This window comes from Columba livia, chromosome 5 (assembly GCF_036013475.1).
Source record: "Columba livia isolate bColLiv1 breed racing homer chromosome 5, bColLiv1.pat.W.v2, whole genome shotgun sequence".
Taxonomy (NCBI): domain Eukaryota; kingdom Metazoa; phylum Chordata; class Aves; order Columbiformes; family Columbidae; genus Columba; species Columba livia.
Genome location: NC_088606.1, coordinates 10992214 through 11009344, shown reverse-complemented (window position 1 = coordinate 11009344; position 17131 = coordinate 10992214). Strand labels below are relative to the sequence as shown.

General features: G+C 36.2%; 1 protein-coding gene across 6 annotated transcripts in view; it reads right to left on the bottom strand.

Annotated features, from left to right (window-relative positions):
• Nucleotides 1–17131, bottom strand: part of PPP1R13B (protein phosphatase 1 regulatory subunit 13B) — an 84686-nt gene that overhangs the window by 44403 nt on the left and 23152 nt on the right. For 2 of the 6 annotated variants that reach the window (XM_005506058.3, XM_005506059.3), the window contains exons 1-2: nucleotides 13482–13708; nucleotides 514–661 (exon numbers count right to left, since the gene is read on the bottom strand). In XM_005506058.3, the coding sequence (XP_005506115.2) occupies nucleotides 514–661; nucleotides 13482–13607 (274 nt within the window). In that variant the 5' untranslated portion in view covers nucleotides 13608–13708. Of the gene's footprint in view, nucleotides 1–513; nucleotides 662–13481; nucleotides 13709–17131 lie in introns of those variants that run through there. The other 4 variants (XM_005506061.4, XM_013368223.3, XM_065063351.1 and 1 more) reach the window with 2 other exon arrangements.

Genomic DNA, 17131 nt, shown 5'->3' with positions numbered 1-17131 from the left:
GCGTTCACAGGCTTAATAGTGAGGAAATTGGATTGGAAAGAATGCAGGTGGTGATCTGCACCCACTTACTGAAAGAGAAGATCACTGACATTATGAATTGTCATTTAAATACCCTTCATCCTATAGATGCTGTATGCCTATTTGAAATAAATGGCTTCTAGAAGTGAAAATATCCCCTTCATTACTTTTTTTAGTTATTTTTATGATCTGGACACTGAATACTTCGTTTATGTAATTTGAAAAACTGAAATACAGAACATTAACATCTCTTACACGTGCATTTTATCAAATACTCCATGCTGAGGAAGAAAACAGAGAAGAAAAAGAAAAATCCAAGAACTGCATTAATCTCTACAGGTACTGAATTACCATACTTTGCATCAAAGTTTGCTAGGAAAAAAAACAAACCAGAACAAAACAAAGCACAACTTGAAATCATTAATATTGAAAAGTCAGTCTTTTTTATAATTGGTACATATATTTGCATCAATTTCCACTGAACATTTTACTCACCATTTCCACGCCATACTTCAGCCAGATGGCAGCTTCCTTCTCCAGGCTCTTTGCAGAACTCTACTACATCGCGACAGGTTGTTTCTGGTGTAATTGGAACTTCTGTCAAAATCTGTTCATTGTTGCTCAAAAACACAGTTAATATCATCTGAAAGAAAAAAAGAAAAGTAGCAGAATATTAAAAAAAATTACAAGAAAAAAGTTACGGGTAAGATTTGTAATTCCCCTGTAAATGGAAGTGCATGCTTATGGTTGGTTACCACGATCCATCAAATAGTTTTCAGTTTCTTGTAACTTTGCCAAAGCTTAAGTTCTTTTTGTTGATTTTTTTTTGACTGTGCATTGAATTAACAATTTTTTAAAAAAACTTCAGTTGAAATGGTTTAGTTCTGTCTGAAAATAAGGCTAGCAAGGAAGGAACAAGTTTTGGCTATGTTAGATGTTTGAAATCATAGCATTTAAATGTTGCAAATGAACACACACTTTGGTAAAGTAACCTGAGGGTTCACAAGCAGGCAACCCTTTGCATGATGGATGTAATTCTTGCAATTTGTCTGAAGATACAGTTCAATTTGGCTGAATTGTAAGCCTTTGGTGTCACATTTTTCAGGGGAGTGCATTTGCTTAGTATACTTGCTAGAGCTAAAAACCTCTGAGAAGTCAGTTCTTTCTGTCCTGCTTTGGCACCAGTCCCCGAGCTCACTGTGTTGATCAGACGGTACGTGGAACCTTCCCGCAGCGGAACTACGCGTGCTCTCTGCTCTCAAAGTTACAACATCAAAAGAGTACTTTTCCTCTGGCAACTGCTCCCAGCTATTCCAGTTGGAAAACAGCCACAAAACAGAAAATAGCTTTTCTTCCCCCGACCCCCTGCTTAACAATGTTAAAGATGACTTGACATCAAGGAAAACAGAAACAAGAAAAAGTGGGATGATATCTATAGAGGGGAAAGCCTAGCACTAAGAGCGAGTACTAACCTAGGTCGATGCGAACTTCTGTTCAAATTCCTTGCACCACCTTAAATAAACATGTGCATAAATACATCCATCCAGAGATACTCCCATCCCTCTTCACATTAGCAAGTGTAACTTTGTGCTAAGTCAAACACTCAAAACCTATGCACACTAAGTTAACCCACCTCACCTCCTTGGTTCATATGTGTTATGATATTATTATTAATAATATGTTAATTTGCTATATTCCCCCTATTAAGGGCCTCTGCCTTACACAGTATTGTCAATATTTGTTCTATAGGACCTCATGTAGTTTACTGCAGAAGCTGGAAACATATAGTTAACAGCTTGTAAGAAGGAAAAGATCAAAAACATTCTACCAAGAAACAAGGTCCTAATGCAATGATGCTGACGTGATTATTTTTTTTTGCCGAGTGAGACTGGTTGAGGACCAATAAAGGCTGTATTCAAAGATAGGTATTCCTATGTTACACTAAATCATCTAAAAGGTACCCGACCCTAAGCTCCTGCTTAAAATTAAACTGATACTTTTAACCACTCTCTTTCTCTGCACCTTAATTTCTCATCTGTAGTCACAATTCTGTTCTGTAAACTCATGAGCATGAAACAGAGATAACATGATGTTTAAATGATAAAGATACCATAATAATAATAATAATTGTCCCTAAAGACAGTCACAAAATTAGTAATATTGTCTGCAAAGAAAGTTCTTTCAGATCTTTCCAGAAAATAAAATGTAGCATCACATATTGAACCACAAAGATTAAACTTAATTATTTAAAAGCTCTTCATTAAATGGGCACCCTCCACTTAAACAGAGTTGTGTTTCAATTTGCATAGGCAATTCTCAAAAACATTCATAACACTTTTATCTGTAGGACATATACATGCACCAAACTGGAGATTTGCATTAATAACAGCTAGATGCTGAGCGAGAGCAGCCTATCTACTTCAGAAGTAGGCAGAGGACAATTTCCAAGACAGCCCAGGCTCAAGCTCTCAGTCTCCTCGTCAGTCCTCCAGGCTATTTTAGTCCCTGTTTCTATTCTCCTTCAGCCTGCCAAGTTTGCACACTGCATCCTGAGGTTTTCAAATCACTATACTTGAACACAAGAAGCAGTCATCCACGGCTGCAAACACACTAGAATTCACCCGAGTTTCTCCAACAGCAGTGCTAAAGGAAGCTATAGCAAAAGCTATAGTACAAGCTAAGAGGAAGTTATAGGATGCAGCCACAGATAATAATGAAAGTGCATGTAACTAACCACTGTACACAGCTCATGGTTATTTTTCCCCCGTAGAAGATTCAGACAGAGTCTCAATATTTAGTGGCTGTGGGGTTCCAGAATAAATATCTGATGTGGAATCTAGTAGTGGAATTTGATCTCAAAGAGTCACATATGAAGATAAAACAACAGTCTGAGAAGAAAACTTAAGAGGTCATCTAATGCAGTCTCTTGGCCTCAGGCAGGATCAACTATACCTACATTATTCTGCAGAGATGCTTGTTTAACCTGTTCCGAAAAGCCTTTCATGATGGAAATTCCACCACTTCCCTGAACCATTCACCTCAGAAATCCAAGATTCCTGTTGCAAGGAGAAGTTTCTTGAAATCTAGTCAAAGCTTTCCTTGCCACTATTTGAGCCCACTAGTTCTTCTAGCCACAGGGGTGATAGAAAACACTTCTTTTTCCCCCTCTCCTTTTTCTTTTCTCTGCAGTAAATTTAAGGAATATATAATAATTAAGTAAGTTAAATTAAACAACACCAGTCTGACAGAGAATTATTAATGCCAATATTATAAATACAGTTTCCCCATAACACTTCATCGTAATTTCACAACAAAACCCAAGTTTCCCAAACTTTATGAGAATGACAAGAGCACCTGACCATACTGAAGTTATGATATGATGCATACTGCCAATTTAGCATCTGTCCAAAAGACCTGCTTTCTTGTTAGGAATAGATAAGTAGAATGACCTATCATCATGTGGTTTTACATGGTTTCCAAGTTTCAATTTTTCTGTTGTTCTAAAGATAAACTAATTTAATGTATTTAAGATTATCTGTCTGCACCTGCAGACAAGCTGAAAAAGAAAACAAAGCTTTGGAGGTGTGAGTTATCCCATATATCTCATCCAATTCTCCACACATTCAGACCTCAACTGCTATATAAACTCACAGTCCCATTTGCAAGACCAAGCCAAAATTTGCTCTGCCTTGAGCACACCACTTTATTCTCTCAGCTCCAAATGCACCAGTACTGTCTTTTCCAAAGGCGGGTGTCACCCACAATATCATCTGTTAGACAGCCCAGGGAGAGGTGTCTCACTAATGAGAAGGCAAGGTGCTGTAGCCAGCCGTTGTCACTACACCTCAAGCAAAGCTCATGAAGTAAGGATTTATTTTTAACAGGTTGTCTGAGTAACACTAAAGAAACTGAGCTACTGTGCTGTGAAACAGATGTCCTGAAATATATGCAGGAAGACTCAAAACATTGAACGTTATTAATATATTGCAATATTAATCAGATTTTCAACTTAGTGCCATAGCTGACACTATTTGTGGTGGGGGTGGAACAAGAATCAGAGGTATTTCATAGTGATAAAATACAAAGAAGCACTGATGAGCCTGGAAATTTGCTGCTGAAGAATATGAGTAAAGCATACACATGAACTACACTGTACACCCACTGCAGCAAATCAGCTTTATGAAAAATTATTAATTGCCAAAGATTAGGGCACAAGAATACTGATAAATCCCTTGATTTTTCATTTTAAATGGATTCCTAAATAGGAACAACTGTAAAAACTTATCTTGTTAAAATCCATATTCTTTAAAAAGAGAACATATCCATTGTAGCATTTACTTGATAATCTCTCTTTTCACTCATTCAAAACTTTTAATACATGGACACAATGTCACACAACAGGATCAAACCAACACTCATGAGCAAGTCACCTCAGCCCTACACTTCGCTCCTCCTCAACCCAGACATGGATGTCACCTGTTACTCTGCTGCTCCTGCTACCAAACTAATGGCTTCACTCCAACTTGCATTACTTAGATCTCTGCCCGACAGATGTTGTCCAATAGTTGTATGAGTTCCTCTAGTCCAGGGGTGTTGAACTCATTTTCATTGGAGGCCACATCAGCCTCGCGGTTGCCTTCAAAGGGCCAAATGTAATTTTAGAACTGTATAGATGTAACTACTCCTACATTTATACAGTCCTAAAATTACTTTTGACCCTTTGAAGGCAACTGCGAGGCTGATGCGGCCCCCAGTGAAAATTAGTTTGACACCCCTCCTCCAATCTGTTGTCTCCCCTTGTTCTGTTCCCAGCCCAATTCTTCTCTTCCAACAATACGTCCCATGTCATTTAAAGGACACAATAATCCCTGCAGTTTCTCAAGAAGGTAAAGATGGATAAGTCCACAAGATCTTAATCCTCACTTACTATCTCATCTCTTTCCACAGACGGATAATGTCACCTACAAAAATTTCAATAGACATCAACCATAGACATAACACAGTTTTATTTTTTGAAACCTGATCTCTTGCTAAGGAAGCTAAAATGTTTGCAATCTTCAGTCACCTCTTGTGAATGCCTAGTTATCAATTCAAGTTCCATATGGCTGTAACACAGTCCTTGGCCACTTTTCTCCAATGACTCTCTAGATTTCACACACAATTATCTATCACTATGAGCTGTAATGCAGGTATTGCTGACACCAACCATTTTCTCAGTCTTGTGTCTCAGATTTACCTCTAGTTTTCCTGCATAAAATGTAAAACATACATCACTAGGTTTTGGGTTTTTGGTGTTTGTGGTTGGTCTACCTAAAGCTCTCAGAATGAAAACTCACCTACTAGTGTCCCAGCTTTTCACTGGTGTGCCTCTTTCACTCATGATGCCTATCACAGCAAAAAATGGTTCTGTACACCTTTGACCATGTTGCGTTTCTGTGTCTGTCCTGGTAATCACAATTTCCTGGTCTTCACTTCCCCATTGTGACACGAAATCTTTTTCCCTATTGTTTTTACTCCATAACAAGAAGTTGATGCTGAATTGGTCCTTTAAACCAGTTTCTACTCTTCACACACTAAGCAGGTGCTTTCATGCTTTCTCCCATGTTGCTCATCACACCTCATGGGCACCTGCAAAGCAATGTCATTATTTTCCTTGAAGACTCTCCTTTGCTGTTGTGGCTACAACACATATTGGACAAAGTAAACTGTCAATATGCTGACTAGCACTGTCAATCAGGCTGATAAATATTGTTTTGTCTACTTAGACTTTCCAACTGTCCAGTTCATCTCTTACTTCATTTCAAACCAAGAGTCCAAGAGCTGTGCAGCAGAGACGCGTTCATAACTTGTCTACCACAGCAGAGATCCCACAAGGCCAGAACCAAATGTCTCACATGCTGCTGTAGAGAAACAAATCATCTTTCAAATGAGTCTGATTTCTTCTGTTGTATGTGAGCTTGTTCAGCCTGTCCTAGAAACCACCTTGACTTCCCTGCTTGAGCTTTGCAAATCCATTTGCACTCCCCTAGTACAATGCAATTACTTACAACTGCAATAAAACTTGACCACCACCATAAAACCAGAGGATGGCAGCTGATATAGCACGTTGTTTCTTATTTCAGAAATGGCCTAGAAAACTAAAACTCCAACTGCTGAATGAAGACTTTGCCTTGCCATTTTTCTACAATCTTACTGAAAAAAATACAACTGTTAAAATTTTCAGCTAATGTCCTGAATTAAAAAACAGGTATACATTGAGTTAGATCCTCTTTAACAACAATTTTCATGGAGACAAGGAATACATCTTACTCAACTACTATCTTATGCTAACAAGACCTGAAACACTGGTGCTTGAGAAGGAATAAACTGTACACCCACACTTCCATTGCCTTATGCCCAACTTAAATTACTAACTCAGACAGATGATACAATAAATACTAATTTATACAGTCCATATAAGTACTTTTCTCCTGATACCCGACTTGCAGAAAATTGAATTATTTAAGCTATCAGAAAGCAATCACACAAGTACTGTTTCAGGACATGCTGAAACATTAGAATTTAAACCAAGTCTGAGATTATTTTCTTATAGTAATGATCATATATTCAAGTAGGAAAAAGAGAAATAGCAAGTTTTGGGGATGAAGATGAGAAATTACTCAGCTGGCTTTTTACATATGTTCTTAACTAAGCCCCGTGTTTCCACTCAAAACATGGGTTCCTGGCAAAAATGGATCAGATGATCATTACTCTTCCCATGTATAACCTATTTTACATCCACAACACCACAGTAATCTAGAAAAGTCACATCTATGAAAGATTAGAAGCAAGATCATTCAAGCAGTGAACAAAAGGTTAAGGAAAAAAAAAAAGTCACATCCCAAGAAAATGAAAACCATTAAATTTTCCCTTTGTGCTATACATTGTTCTTACTACCCAAATTTAGATATAGGAAAGCCTAAGGGTATAGTGGATAATAGATATTTTTGTGTTAAGAACTTCTGCCAATTTAAGCATTATCAAGCATATTATTGGGAGTTAAGAATATATTGGATATTTAATACTAGTAAATTCACACGCCATTGTTTAGTCTTATTAGATTTTCACTTTGCCTTTTTTTTAACCAACCTATAAATTGTGTAAAAGTAAGATGCAATAAAGCAACAACACCCTCTTCCTCCAGCAGAAGAGTGATCAGACATTTCAAATATATGAAATGTCTATGATTAAAAGGCCGACACACAATGAACTTAAAGTACAAAACGTATTTCTGATAGAAATGCCAACTTTATTCCTTCTGTTTCATGAGAATGTGAAACCATTTCCTTCTCACCATGCATTTTTCCCTAATAAAGAGTTCCAAAAAATCCACTCATGATCTTGTGTTTTACCATTTCAGAGCACTTGATTCTACAATTCACTTAATGGTGCCTACAACTCCAAGACAAGAACAATGAGCAAAGAAAAGACTTATTCAAAGTAAATCTCTTTTGTAAGGTAAAGACCTCAACATCTCCCAAGAGGTTTTGATAATTTTCATCCTCAGTTTTGCTGGCTTGGGGTCCCAGGAGCTTACTAAACTTAAGGTTCTACTAGAGTAGTTTTAACTAAAACATCCCAAATCAGATCTTACTGACATGTCAAGGCCACATCAATCAAATATGAACTTCAACTAAGACTGAGGCTTTTAGTTAATAGAAAAATTACAGAATGAGATACAAGCAAAATATGAAGAGGTGAAAATTTGTTGATGAGACATACTAATATGCACAAGTCTGCAGACAGAATAGTCAGAGAAAAAAAGTTACAAATTATTTCAATTATTTCATGCAAGTTTGCTTGCCTGGAATTCGTGCCATTACATAAATCTTGCATCAGCTACAGCTGTAGAAATTCTAGTTGCATATTTCAAGCACTGAAGCAGTTTTAGCTTTATTTGCAATATCAACACTGTCCCTTCTTAAGATTATAGATTTCATTTGTTGAAGCTTTAAGCAATTTCATTTTAAAATAAATCAGACTATGAAATTATAACCACAAAACTATTTTAATTAAAGCCATCTAAAGATACATTCTTGAGTCATGTCATGAGTATTTTTTTATACTGTTGAATTTCAGGCAAATCTCAAACAAATCTCTGTTGTTGATTACTACGTGTAAATCCCAGAAAAATAGCAGTAAGATTAAAGCATTTCACTTCCCTATATTAAAACCAAACATTTAATGTCCACCTAATAAACAAGTTATTCACCAGCATGTTTTGTTCCAATAATTGTTAAAATTCAGAATAATCTGTCATCTTTAAAAATAGATCTCTTGAAGAATTTCTTGCAATAGGTTTAAAAGTCCTATTTAAAATACGAACATCAAGACATACAGCAAATTTATTATCAATTACTGTGCTTTTCATCAGAAGACTTCTTTCCTTTGGCATCTTTTCCTCTTCTCCGTATATGGGGTGAGAAAAAACTACATTAAATTCCCATATTTCTGAACACACTCCCTCACATCCAAGCTGTACACACTTCGAGTTCAGGCCAAAATGTGAAGTCCAGCAACGTCTTTTTAACTGCATTAGTAAAATTCACAAAGGTAGTACAACCAACATACTTCAGTTTGCAAAGAATACAAAACTGAGTCAAGTTTTCTGGCAAACTGCAGACTTGTCAAACCAACAGCATGTTTCATGCTACACTTTCAAATTTGAAGTCAACTGCCTCCATAAAGCCTGCGAAAGAATTCACAAAATGGGGAGCAAGCCTCAGAAATTAAAAATATATATAGCATTTGGCTATGGGCTACTAACAAACATTAGACCCATAAATTTCACTATTGATAAACATAAGCATTTATAAGATTACTCAAAAATAAAAATAAGTTACTATTATTCTTGGATAATGTTTGTAGTTTTGATCAAATCTGAAAATTTAATGTTGTTTAAAGCTACTTCGACTAATCTCACAAAAGCATTTTTTGCGTAAGCTCGTACACTAGTTTGCATTAACTTACCACTTTGCAATCACCACAAGAAAAAAAAAAGAATTGATCCACATCCACCTTCATCAGGCTCCGCACAAGAAACCCGGCTACAGAAAACATAACCAGGAGAAAAAACATAGTATTGCCAGACTTGCACCAACAGACCTTGTGATGGGCTATAAAATTACAGCTCTTGCTAGAGCACAGAAATAACTTGAATTAAAAAATAAAATAAAAATATAAAAGTATTTAACTCCTTTTATAGATACGTGGAGGTACAGCACTAGAAGAAATCCTTGAACAAGATTTTCCTACATTTGTATAAGGCCTACATGTATGCAATGGCTTAAAGAACTGACAAAAACCACTGACACTTCCTCGCAGGACTTTCAAGACTGTTGCCTTTGCCCTCTTCAGTAAATGAGCTTCCATATGTGACAGCAGGTGTTCAACAGGATTCCGACTACTTCAAAAACCTACACCTACTTGATATTTATTTGCTGAAGAGATACTTATTACACTTTCTTGCTCTTTGTTAGTGAAAGATAAAAAGCTACAGCATCAGTTGTAGATCTGGAACTTGAAGCCTCTTTCGGTGGCAGGCTTTTTACAGGACAGAAAAATAAGCCAACGCTTTTCTAGAGGAAGGACACATATTTACATACAACTAAGCAAGACAGATCTACAGATTATTAAATGAAAGGTATTGTAGTAGTTAACTGAAAGACTTCCAGAGCTCTAGGAAAATAATACCTAATGAAAACAACAGCAACTTAGAATTCACTTGTGTAAACAACACAAGAACCCACAGACTCCAATGGGTGTTCTATGGACTGTGAGGTGCACGACATGACTAGGGCTAAAAAAAAACAACCCACGACTGACCTAACAAATGTTCAGTTTCAAGCATCTGCCTCAGACAGATGAGTGACACGATCATTTAAGATATTATAGAACATATGTTAGACTATACTAGAAGTCACAGTCAATTCATAGTACTAAACCACTGCCAGTTCTCCAGATACTATCTTCACAGAAGCTGTTTGTTGTTTGTCCCAACATTGGAATGCCTTCTTTTAGATTCGGATGGTTCTGTTAAAAGCAAGCAGGTGCTGATACTGAGATAAATTAATTTAAAAGATGGGCAGTAAACATGTGGCTACAGAAGGGAAAACGGGTATAGCTGAAAAGGGACAAGTTAAAAGAATAAAAGAGGTTGCATTACAAATGTAACTATTAAATTAAAAGGGAGTCTGTCCAAGTGCAATATTTAATGTCATTAGCTAAAGGAACACAGCCTAAAGTTAGAGAAATCTATAAAACATGCATGCCTCTTGTGATGTTTCCTAGTGGAAAATGTAATTTGGCACTTGCTACAGAATGAGTTCAACATCCCTGAATCGTATTATCTGTTGGCTTGATTCCTAAATTGCTACATCTGGAGAAACAGCAAGAGATCGTGTTGTTGCTCCTTGACGCAAATAATTCTACCAAAGGACTGTCAAGACGCTAGTTACCATGTAAGAGACTTCAGAACACAGGGATAATTCTAGGTATACCGATGAGCTCTTGCTGGGCACATTTCCCCACTAGGCAACATACGTCACAAATAGAGAGATTTTTATTCTTTACATAACAAGGCTTTGAAATTTTGTTGCATTCCATATGTGGGCCATATACTATCTTTCATGATACACACAACTATTATTAAAAGGTAGAAGCTGGAGACTCCTCTTGAAAGACTCTCTGCTCTGATCAGTTGATGCTCGATTTCCCAAACCCCTTACGTGGTTCATGACAACTCAATACATAAAAATAAGTACTCTCAACTTGCAGATTAGTATCCTCTGATTCATTATAGGACTATTTCAAATGAGTCTTTGCCATCTAGTAATGAAGAACAAAAGACTGATCTTGAAATCAAACAGCTCTGAAGAAGTCCCAGAGTTTTTCTGACACTTCTGACTTTGTTAAGGATACTGGTTTTTATCTTTTAGAATATTTTTTGTCTGTGAATCTTAGGATGACAAACATAATCTACTATTGCCTGCCTAATTTCAATAAGATTTATCTAAAGCACCTTGAAAAAACAACAAAAATGAGCAGGCACATCAATTTTGTGCTGATTATTAAATAAAAAAGTAAAAGAAATTGCTAATCTATTTAAGAAACTAGCAAATAACCCTGCTATAACTAAATATTTTAGTAGTTGCTTAGGCCTACTAATATGATAAGTCCTTAAACAATGCATTCTTGACAAATTCTTTTTAAAAAACTGCAGCAGTTGTTGCATTTGCAAATGCATGGAACACCAGTAACACACAGGGCAAGTCAGAAGTTCAAGGGACAGCAAAACTCCAGATCAAAACAGCAGTCACATCAGTGCAGTCATCTTCCCTGAAATCCATTTGTCCATCAACTCTGATAGCTCTATTTTGATAAAAAATAAACATGTTGTCCACATTTCTACTATTCTTCACATTTCCAACCCAGGGTCCTCCAAAACAAACAGTTCAGAGAGTTAAGTGGGAACCCCCAGTACAGGGTCAGGTGCGACCCCATGGCCCCAATGGGAAAGGAGAGAGGAATCACTGGGGCAGTACAACCCCTTCTCATTGTACAAGATCACAAACACAACACGGTGCTAATGTTCAGAGCTCTAAATCTTTCATATCTGTCTAGGTAACCAGCATGTCATACATCAAATGTATTACAAGCTTGAAACAACAGTCCTAAAATATTAACTGCCACTTTCATTTCAGCAGCTGATGAGACATGAACAATATGTTTAAAAATACTACTAAATATTTTACTTTCCAAATCATTACAGAAGACGTGTTGCTGAAGAACATTGTAAGACAACTGTAGTGTTGTAAAATCTGCAGTAAACTCAGGTGAACTGGTAATAAATTAAAAACAAAACTAAATCCAAGATGACTCAGCTTCAGAGATCATTTTATTACATAAGAATCTCAGCTTTCCAGTCAGGGCTAAAAAAAGTCGTATTTACAAAAAGGAAAGGTAGAAAAGCCAAAACAAAACAAACAAACAAAAAGAAAACATACACCCACAAAAACCCCAAACCAAAAAACCCATACACAAACCCAAACCAATAAACCATGCACCACACACACAAAACCCCCTAAAGCCCCAAACTCTACAAAACACAACACCTCCACAAAGACTCAAGAACCAGATGACAGGTAAGAAAGACAAAAAGAAAAAATCGATTATTTTATTTTTATTGGGCAGGGGATATGGGGAGAAGTCCTGTTTAAGGCTTTTGAATATTGGGATTAGCAATACTGTAACTTACTTTGAAAGAAAGCTCATTCTGATGACACAAGGCAAAGCTGAAGAGCAGAGTTAAGCATGAGGTTTTGGGTTAATGTCCCTGAAAGACAACTCTTCAAAATCCACATGCAACAAAAGTGTCCCACAGAATTTGTATTGCAGAACCGAGTGTTCTCGAATTATTAAAAATATTTTGGCCAAGGCTAAGGAAAGGGAGGTGCCGATGTTTCTACAGTCTTGTGTTTGACCTTGTCAACAGCTACAGCAAAGTCATCCAAAATCCACTGAATTCCAGAAAAGCCTGACCTACCTACTGCATTGAAAATAACCTCATCAAAAAAGTACAGGATACAAAGACAGATATTTGTGTCTTCTCATTTACAACTTTTCAACAAAACACTCATACAAAAAAGCATAAAACAATACCAACCAACACCATATTTTTACTAAAGGCATCGTGCTTTCTGACTATTAATAAAGGCGATTTGCAGCACCAAACATTGCTTTTCCATTTTATAAAGAGTAACAACTTTTATGAAATCTACAGACACACGCCCAAACGTAATGTTGCAACTGGAATCAGTACTGCTCTTTTCTTCTGTTTTCAATAGAGCAAAAGAAGATGGGACTGCCACAGCTTTCTCCCACTGAGTGAAAAGTATTAACAAAATACTGATTGTTTAGTGTATTGCTTTCAGGGAATAACAACCATTCAATCCTAGATGTAATGTTATCTGGTTTGGCAAAAATATAAAAAGTGAAAAGTGAATACATCCTTTGGGATTCAACAGGCAGTCTGCAGAGTTCTTCTTCCATCGGAGAGGAAATTGTACATAATAGGAAATAACTTTCCAGTGTATTTCTTTAGTTTTCAAATGTCAGATTTAAAAAAAAAAAAAATAAAAGCTGTTCTGTTTTACTCTCAGCTCTCCACTTGGGCTGAATCAAAACCAACTAATAATTTATTCTTTTTTTTTTTAATTGAACAACTTATGCAAGGTAAAATTAAAAATTTCAGACATTTCATATACAGAAAAAACCCACATAAGGCAATAATTTCTGGCCTTCAAGTAAAAATCCCACATATACACATTCTAACCCATTATAAGGATGAACTATTTGGCTTTACAAGAAGAAATCCCCAAATGCTTATTTTTACAGCAAATAAACAAGAATCAATTTAATCTCACCTTCTTTTTCATAATTCTGTCCCTTGTCCAGTTTTTAGAGTTAAGTCCAGTCTTTTCTGGTAGCCAGGATTTCTCTTTTGATGTTTTTATAATATTCTGAAGAACCATCCTTAAAATATTCTTCATGTAGATAGTTGTAAAAGCAGTGAATATAAGAGTATTAAGCAAAAACTTCTGTGAAACAACTACAGTGAAAAACTACTTAAACGGAGTATTTTTGGTCTACTGGCATATGAATTCAAGCAGTAATGACGAGCAGTGATAAGATGTTCTAAAGAAACAAGACAGGCCACAGTTGTGACAGGAACAAGATAGGGTAGATCAAGTTTCACCTAATTAGGCAAGGTTGCAGTAGGGGAGTTCTGCTATCCGCTGGTTGTGCAATAGTCATCTTTGTTTGCTATTATAATAATGACAAACAGTAAGTATTCATTTTAAATTTACATATAAGGTTCTGACTGTCTCAAAAGAGACAGAAGTGATTTTTCGGGTGAAGGAGGCAATGTGAGCAGAAGTTCCATGAGCAAATGTTCCTGACAACTATGAAAAGATATTTCCATGACACATTTTCTTGAATCAGGAAAATTTTTTAAAAAGGCCAACCATCTTAAAAACCAAACAATAACAACAAATCCACCATGGATTTATGTCTAAAAATACTACAGTTCAAGCACTACTCCATTCTTGGCAAAGTCTCTCTTCTTGCTGGATGTATTTCAAACAGCATAGAATATAAACCGGTAAACTATGTTTCTGATTGCCTCGTCATGTCAAGGGACAGCGACTGTTTATCATCATTCCTGTCAACACTGTACAGGATCCAGAGTGGGGAACAGACAGAGATGGCACCAACAGAGCACCCAGCTTTTACTCTACAATTGCAGGAGCAAAGCACGTTCTCCAGCTGGATCCATTCCCTTTGTAGAGAAAACAGAGAGAAAGTGAGCAAGTGACCCAAGGGAGTAAATGAAAAAAAAAAGTCCAACCCACACTAAGAAAGATCAACAGGAGCTGAAAGACCCACCTGTCTTAAAACAGAGCTATGAGCTACAGTTTCTGTGTAGCACCTTACACATCGTATGCAGGAAAGGAAAAGTAATGGGTTCTCAGCTCTATTTGTGAGCCACAGAATTGTTATATTACCCTTCCCTACAAGCAGTGGCAGAGAAGAAAAAGCTAGTAAGATACCGTATTTAGCCTGCTCCAACATTCAGAAATAGTACTGTCCTCCCTTAACACATTTTGTCAGTAACAAAAACATTCTGATCCCATGCAGTATTCCTTCCTCCTCAGCAAACACGCATCATGTTGAGACATTTATTGATAATATAATTGGTAGAGTCATTTCAGACTTCCAAAATGCTACAACTTAAAAAAAAATAACCTGTTAGCAACTGAGAACTTTTTAAATAAACGAGAAACTGGAGGATATTTATTAAAAAGGTTGTTTTGTTTTTGGAAGGACAGAAAAATCTAATCTGGTTATTCTCCAAAACCAGATTGTATCTTTATCTGCCAGAAAAACAAACTGCATCACATGAATAAATATTTGAGAGGAAGAGCTGGGTCTATATTAACACATATTGTGCCACTTTTCCATCTATGGCTACTGGCTGAATTCTTCTAAACAAACATATAAAAGCCTCCCTTGCAATAGAAAGGCACGACATGCACATGCAGACCAGAAGTACATGTGGGGTCCAAAACTAAAGCTTGTCATCTCTACTGGGTAATTGGGGTCTTTCAAAAGAAGAAATTGAACTAAAATAAGCATGTGTCACTGAACCTCCCTTTTATCCTGCCATCTGAAATAACTGAAAACACCTGTCTATATTTTGTTAAATCAGATAAATAATAAAAACAACACAAGCATAATACAGTCCCTTACTTTCTCTCATATAGTCTGTAGATGTACTGTCTCCATATTATCAGATCCAGTGCAATTAATTTGGCTGACTGATCTGTAACTGTTACTGTTAAGTGGGTAAATATAAATCCAGGATATATGCAGAAAGATAAGGGTACTGCAACTTCTGGTTGCTTAATATATTATCAGCATCAAAATCCTAGATTAAAGAAACAAGGGAATTTTTCTCCCAAAAATGTAAGGAGGTTTTGAATGTTCTAAATGAAGGAGACGAGGTACATGCAGTATTTCATAGATGTAAGTTATGATCCTATATTAAATGTAAAAGCCCTGCAAGATCCGAGAAGACTTGTCCTATGGGACAAAGCTCATATTTAGCAAACCTATATATCTGTAGATTATGGAAATCACTCAGTAGGAAAGTAAATGCAGTCCATGATTGTACTAAAGTATTTTAACATGAAGACACTCATGACCTCTGAAAACCACATGGAATGATGTAGGAAAAAGAATATAAAGTAAAACTGAAAATATAATTCCCTAAAATGTACACAACTTTACATTAAGTATCTGCACAAAATGAAAAACTGCTTAACACAAAGCTATAGATTAAAATTGGTGGATTTGAGCAACTAAGAATACACAGAGAAGTAAGAGACAAGTACGAAGAAAAGCAAGAGTTCAGAGGGAATAAAATACAACACTGCATGCAGGGTACCACTAACTTTAAATTAAGGCTTATTTAATAACTTTTGTTCTACCTTGCCAGCCTATCTTTCTCACTATTTTCACTTCTTTACTCCTACTATATAAGCTATATTGTAAATGCTTAATATGCAAATGTACTGTTTATTTATTTTGAACATGCTTAACTACAAACATGCATGATTCCACGGAGGCCCTCTAAGATTTTCCACATTTGTGGAAAATCAATTTAAACAGACACCTTCAGATTACTTCCAGATGAAAATTAACATTATAATTTGCATACAAGATAAAAACTGAAAAAAAAAAAACAAAACAACCTGGCCTGTTTGCTTTCTATACATTTTCTTTCAGTTTCTCCAGTAGGATCAATCAAAAAAATCCATGGAACACACTGGGAAAACTGAAAAAAAAACCACACAAAAAAAACCAAACAAAAGCCAAAACCAATCCAACTCCCAAAATGTCCCATAAAGTTTTTCACAGGTCATTGTAAATAAATAATGCTTAATGAGACAGGTACCTAGGTTTACTTATCACTTCCACATAGGTTTAAGAAACATATAAACTTAGTTGTAAGTTTACCTATTTTACTGAGGTAAAAAAGTGATGTTCTATTACACTAGAACTGTACATTCACCTATGCAGAGTTTGAGTTGTGGTGACCGTTTTTCCTTTTTCCAAACAATGGGTAAATAATATAAAAGTGAAAAAGAATTTGATTTAAACATGTCAAATACATACATTCAAATATATACATTCCACATTGAAAACAGAAACTGTGCTTAGTATGCTCTTTTCCAGGGGAGGGTGTTGGGGGTGGTACGTGTCCAGGGTGTATAGAAGGGATTTTGCCAACTACACTCCAAATGATGTTAGAAACACAGGAGTATCCCTGAGTCCCCAGCACATCAAACTATTTATTCCAGCATGTATATTTTTATATATTAGTGTCTGTAGTCATAGCTACACAACAACATTCACATTTTTGCATTCTTTCACATCTTTGAAGGCATCTTTTCTCACAACAAAACTGCAGTGTTTAACAACTGAAGGACTGGAGGACCTTGGTCCCCAC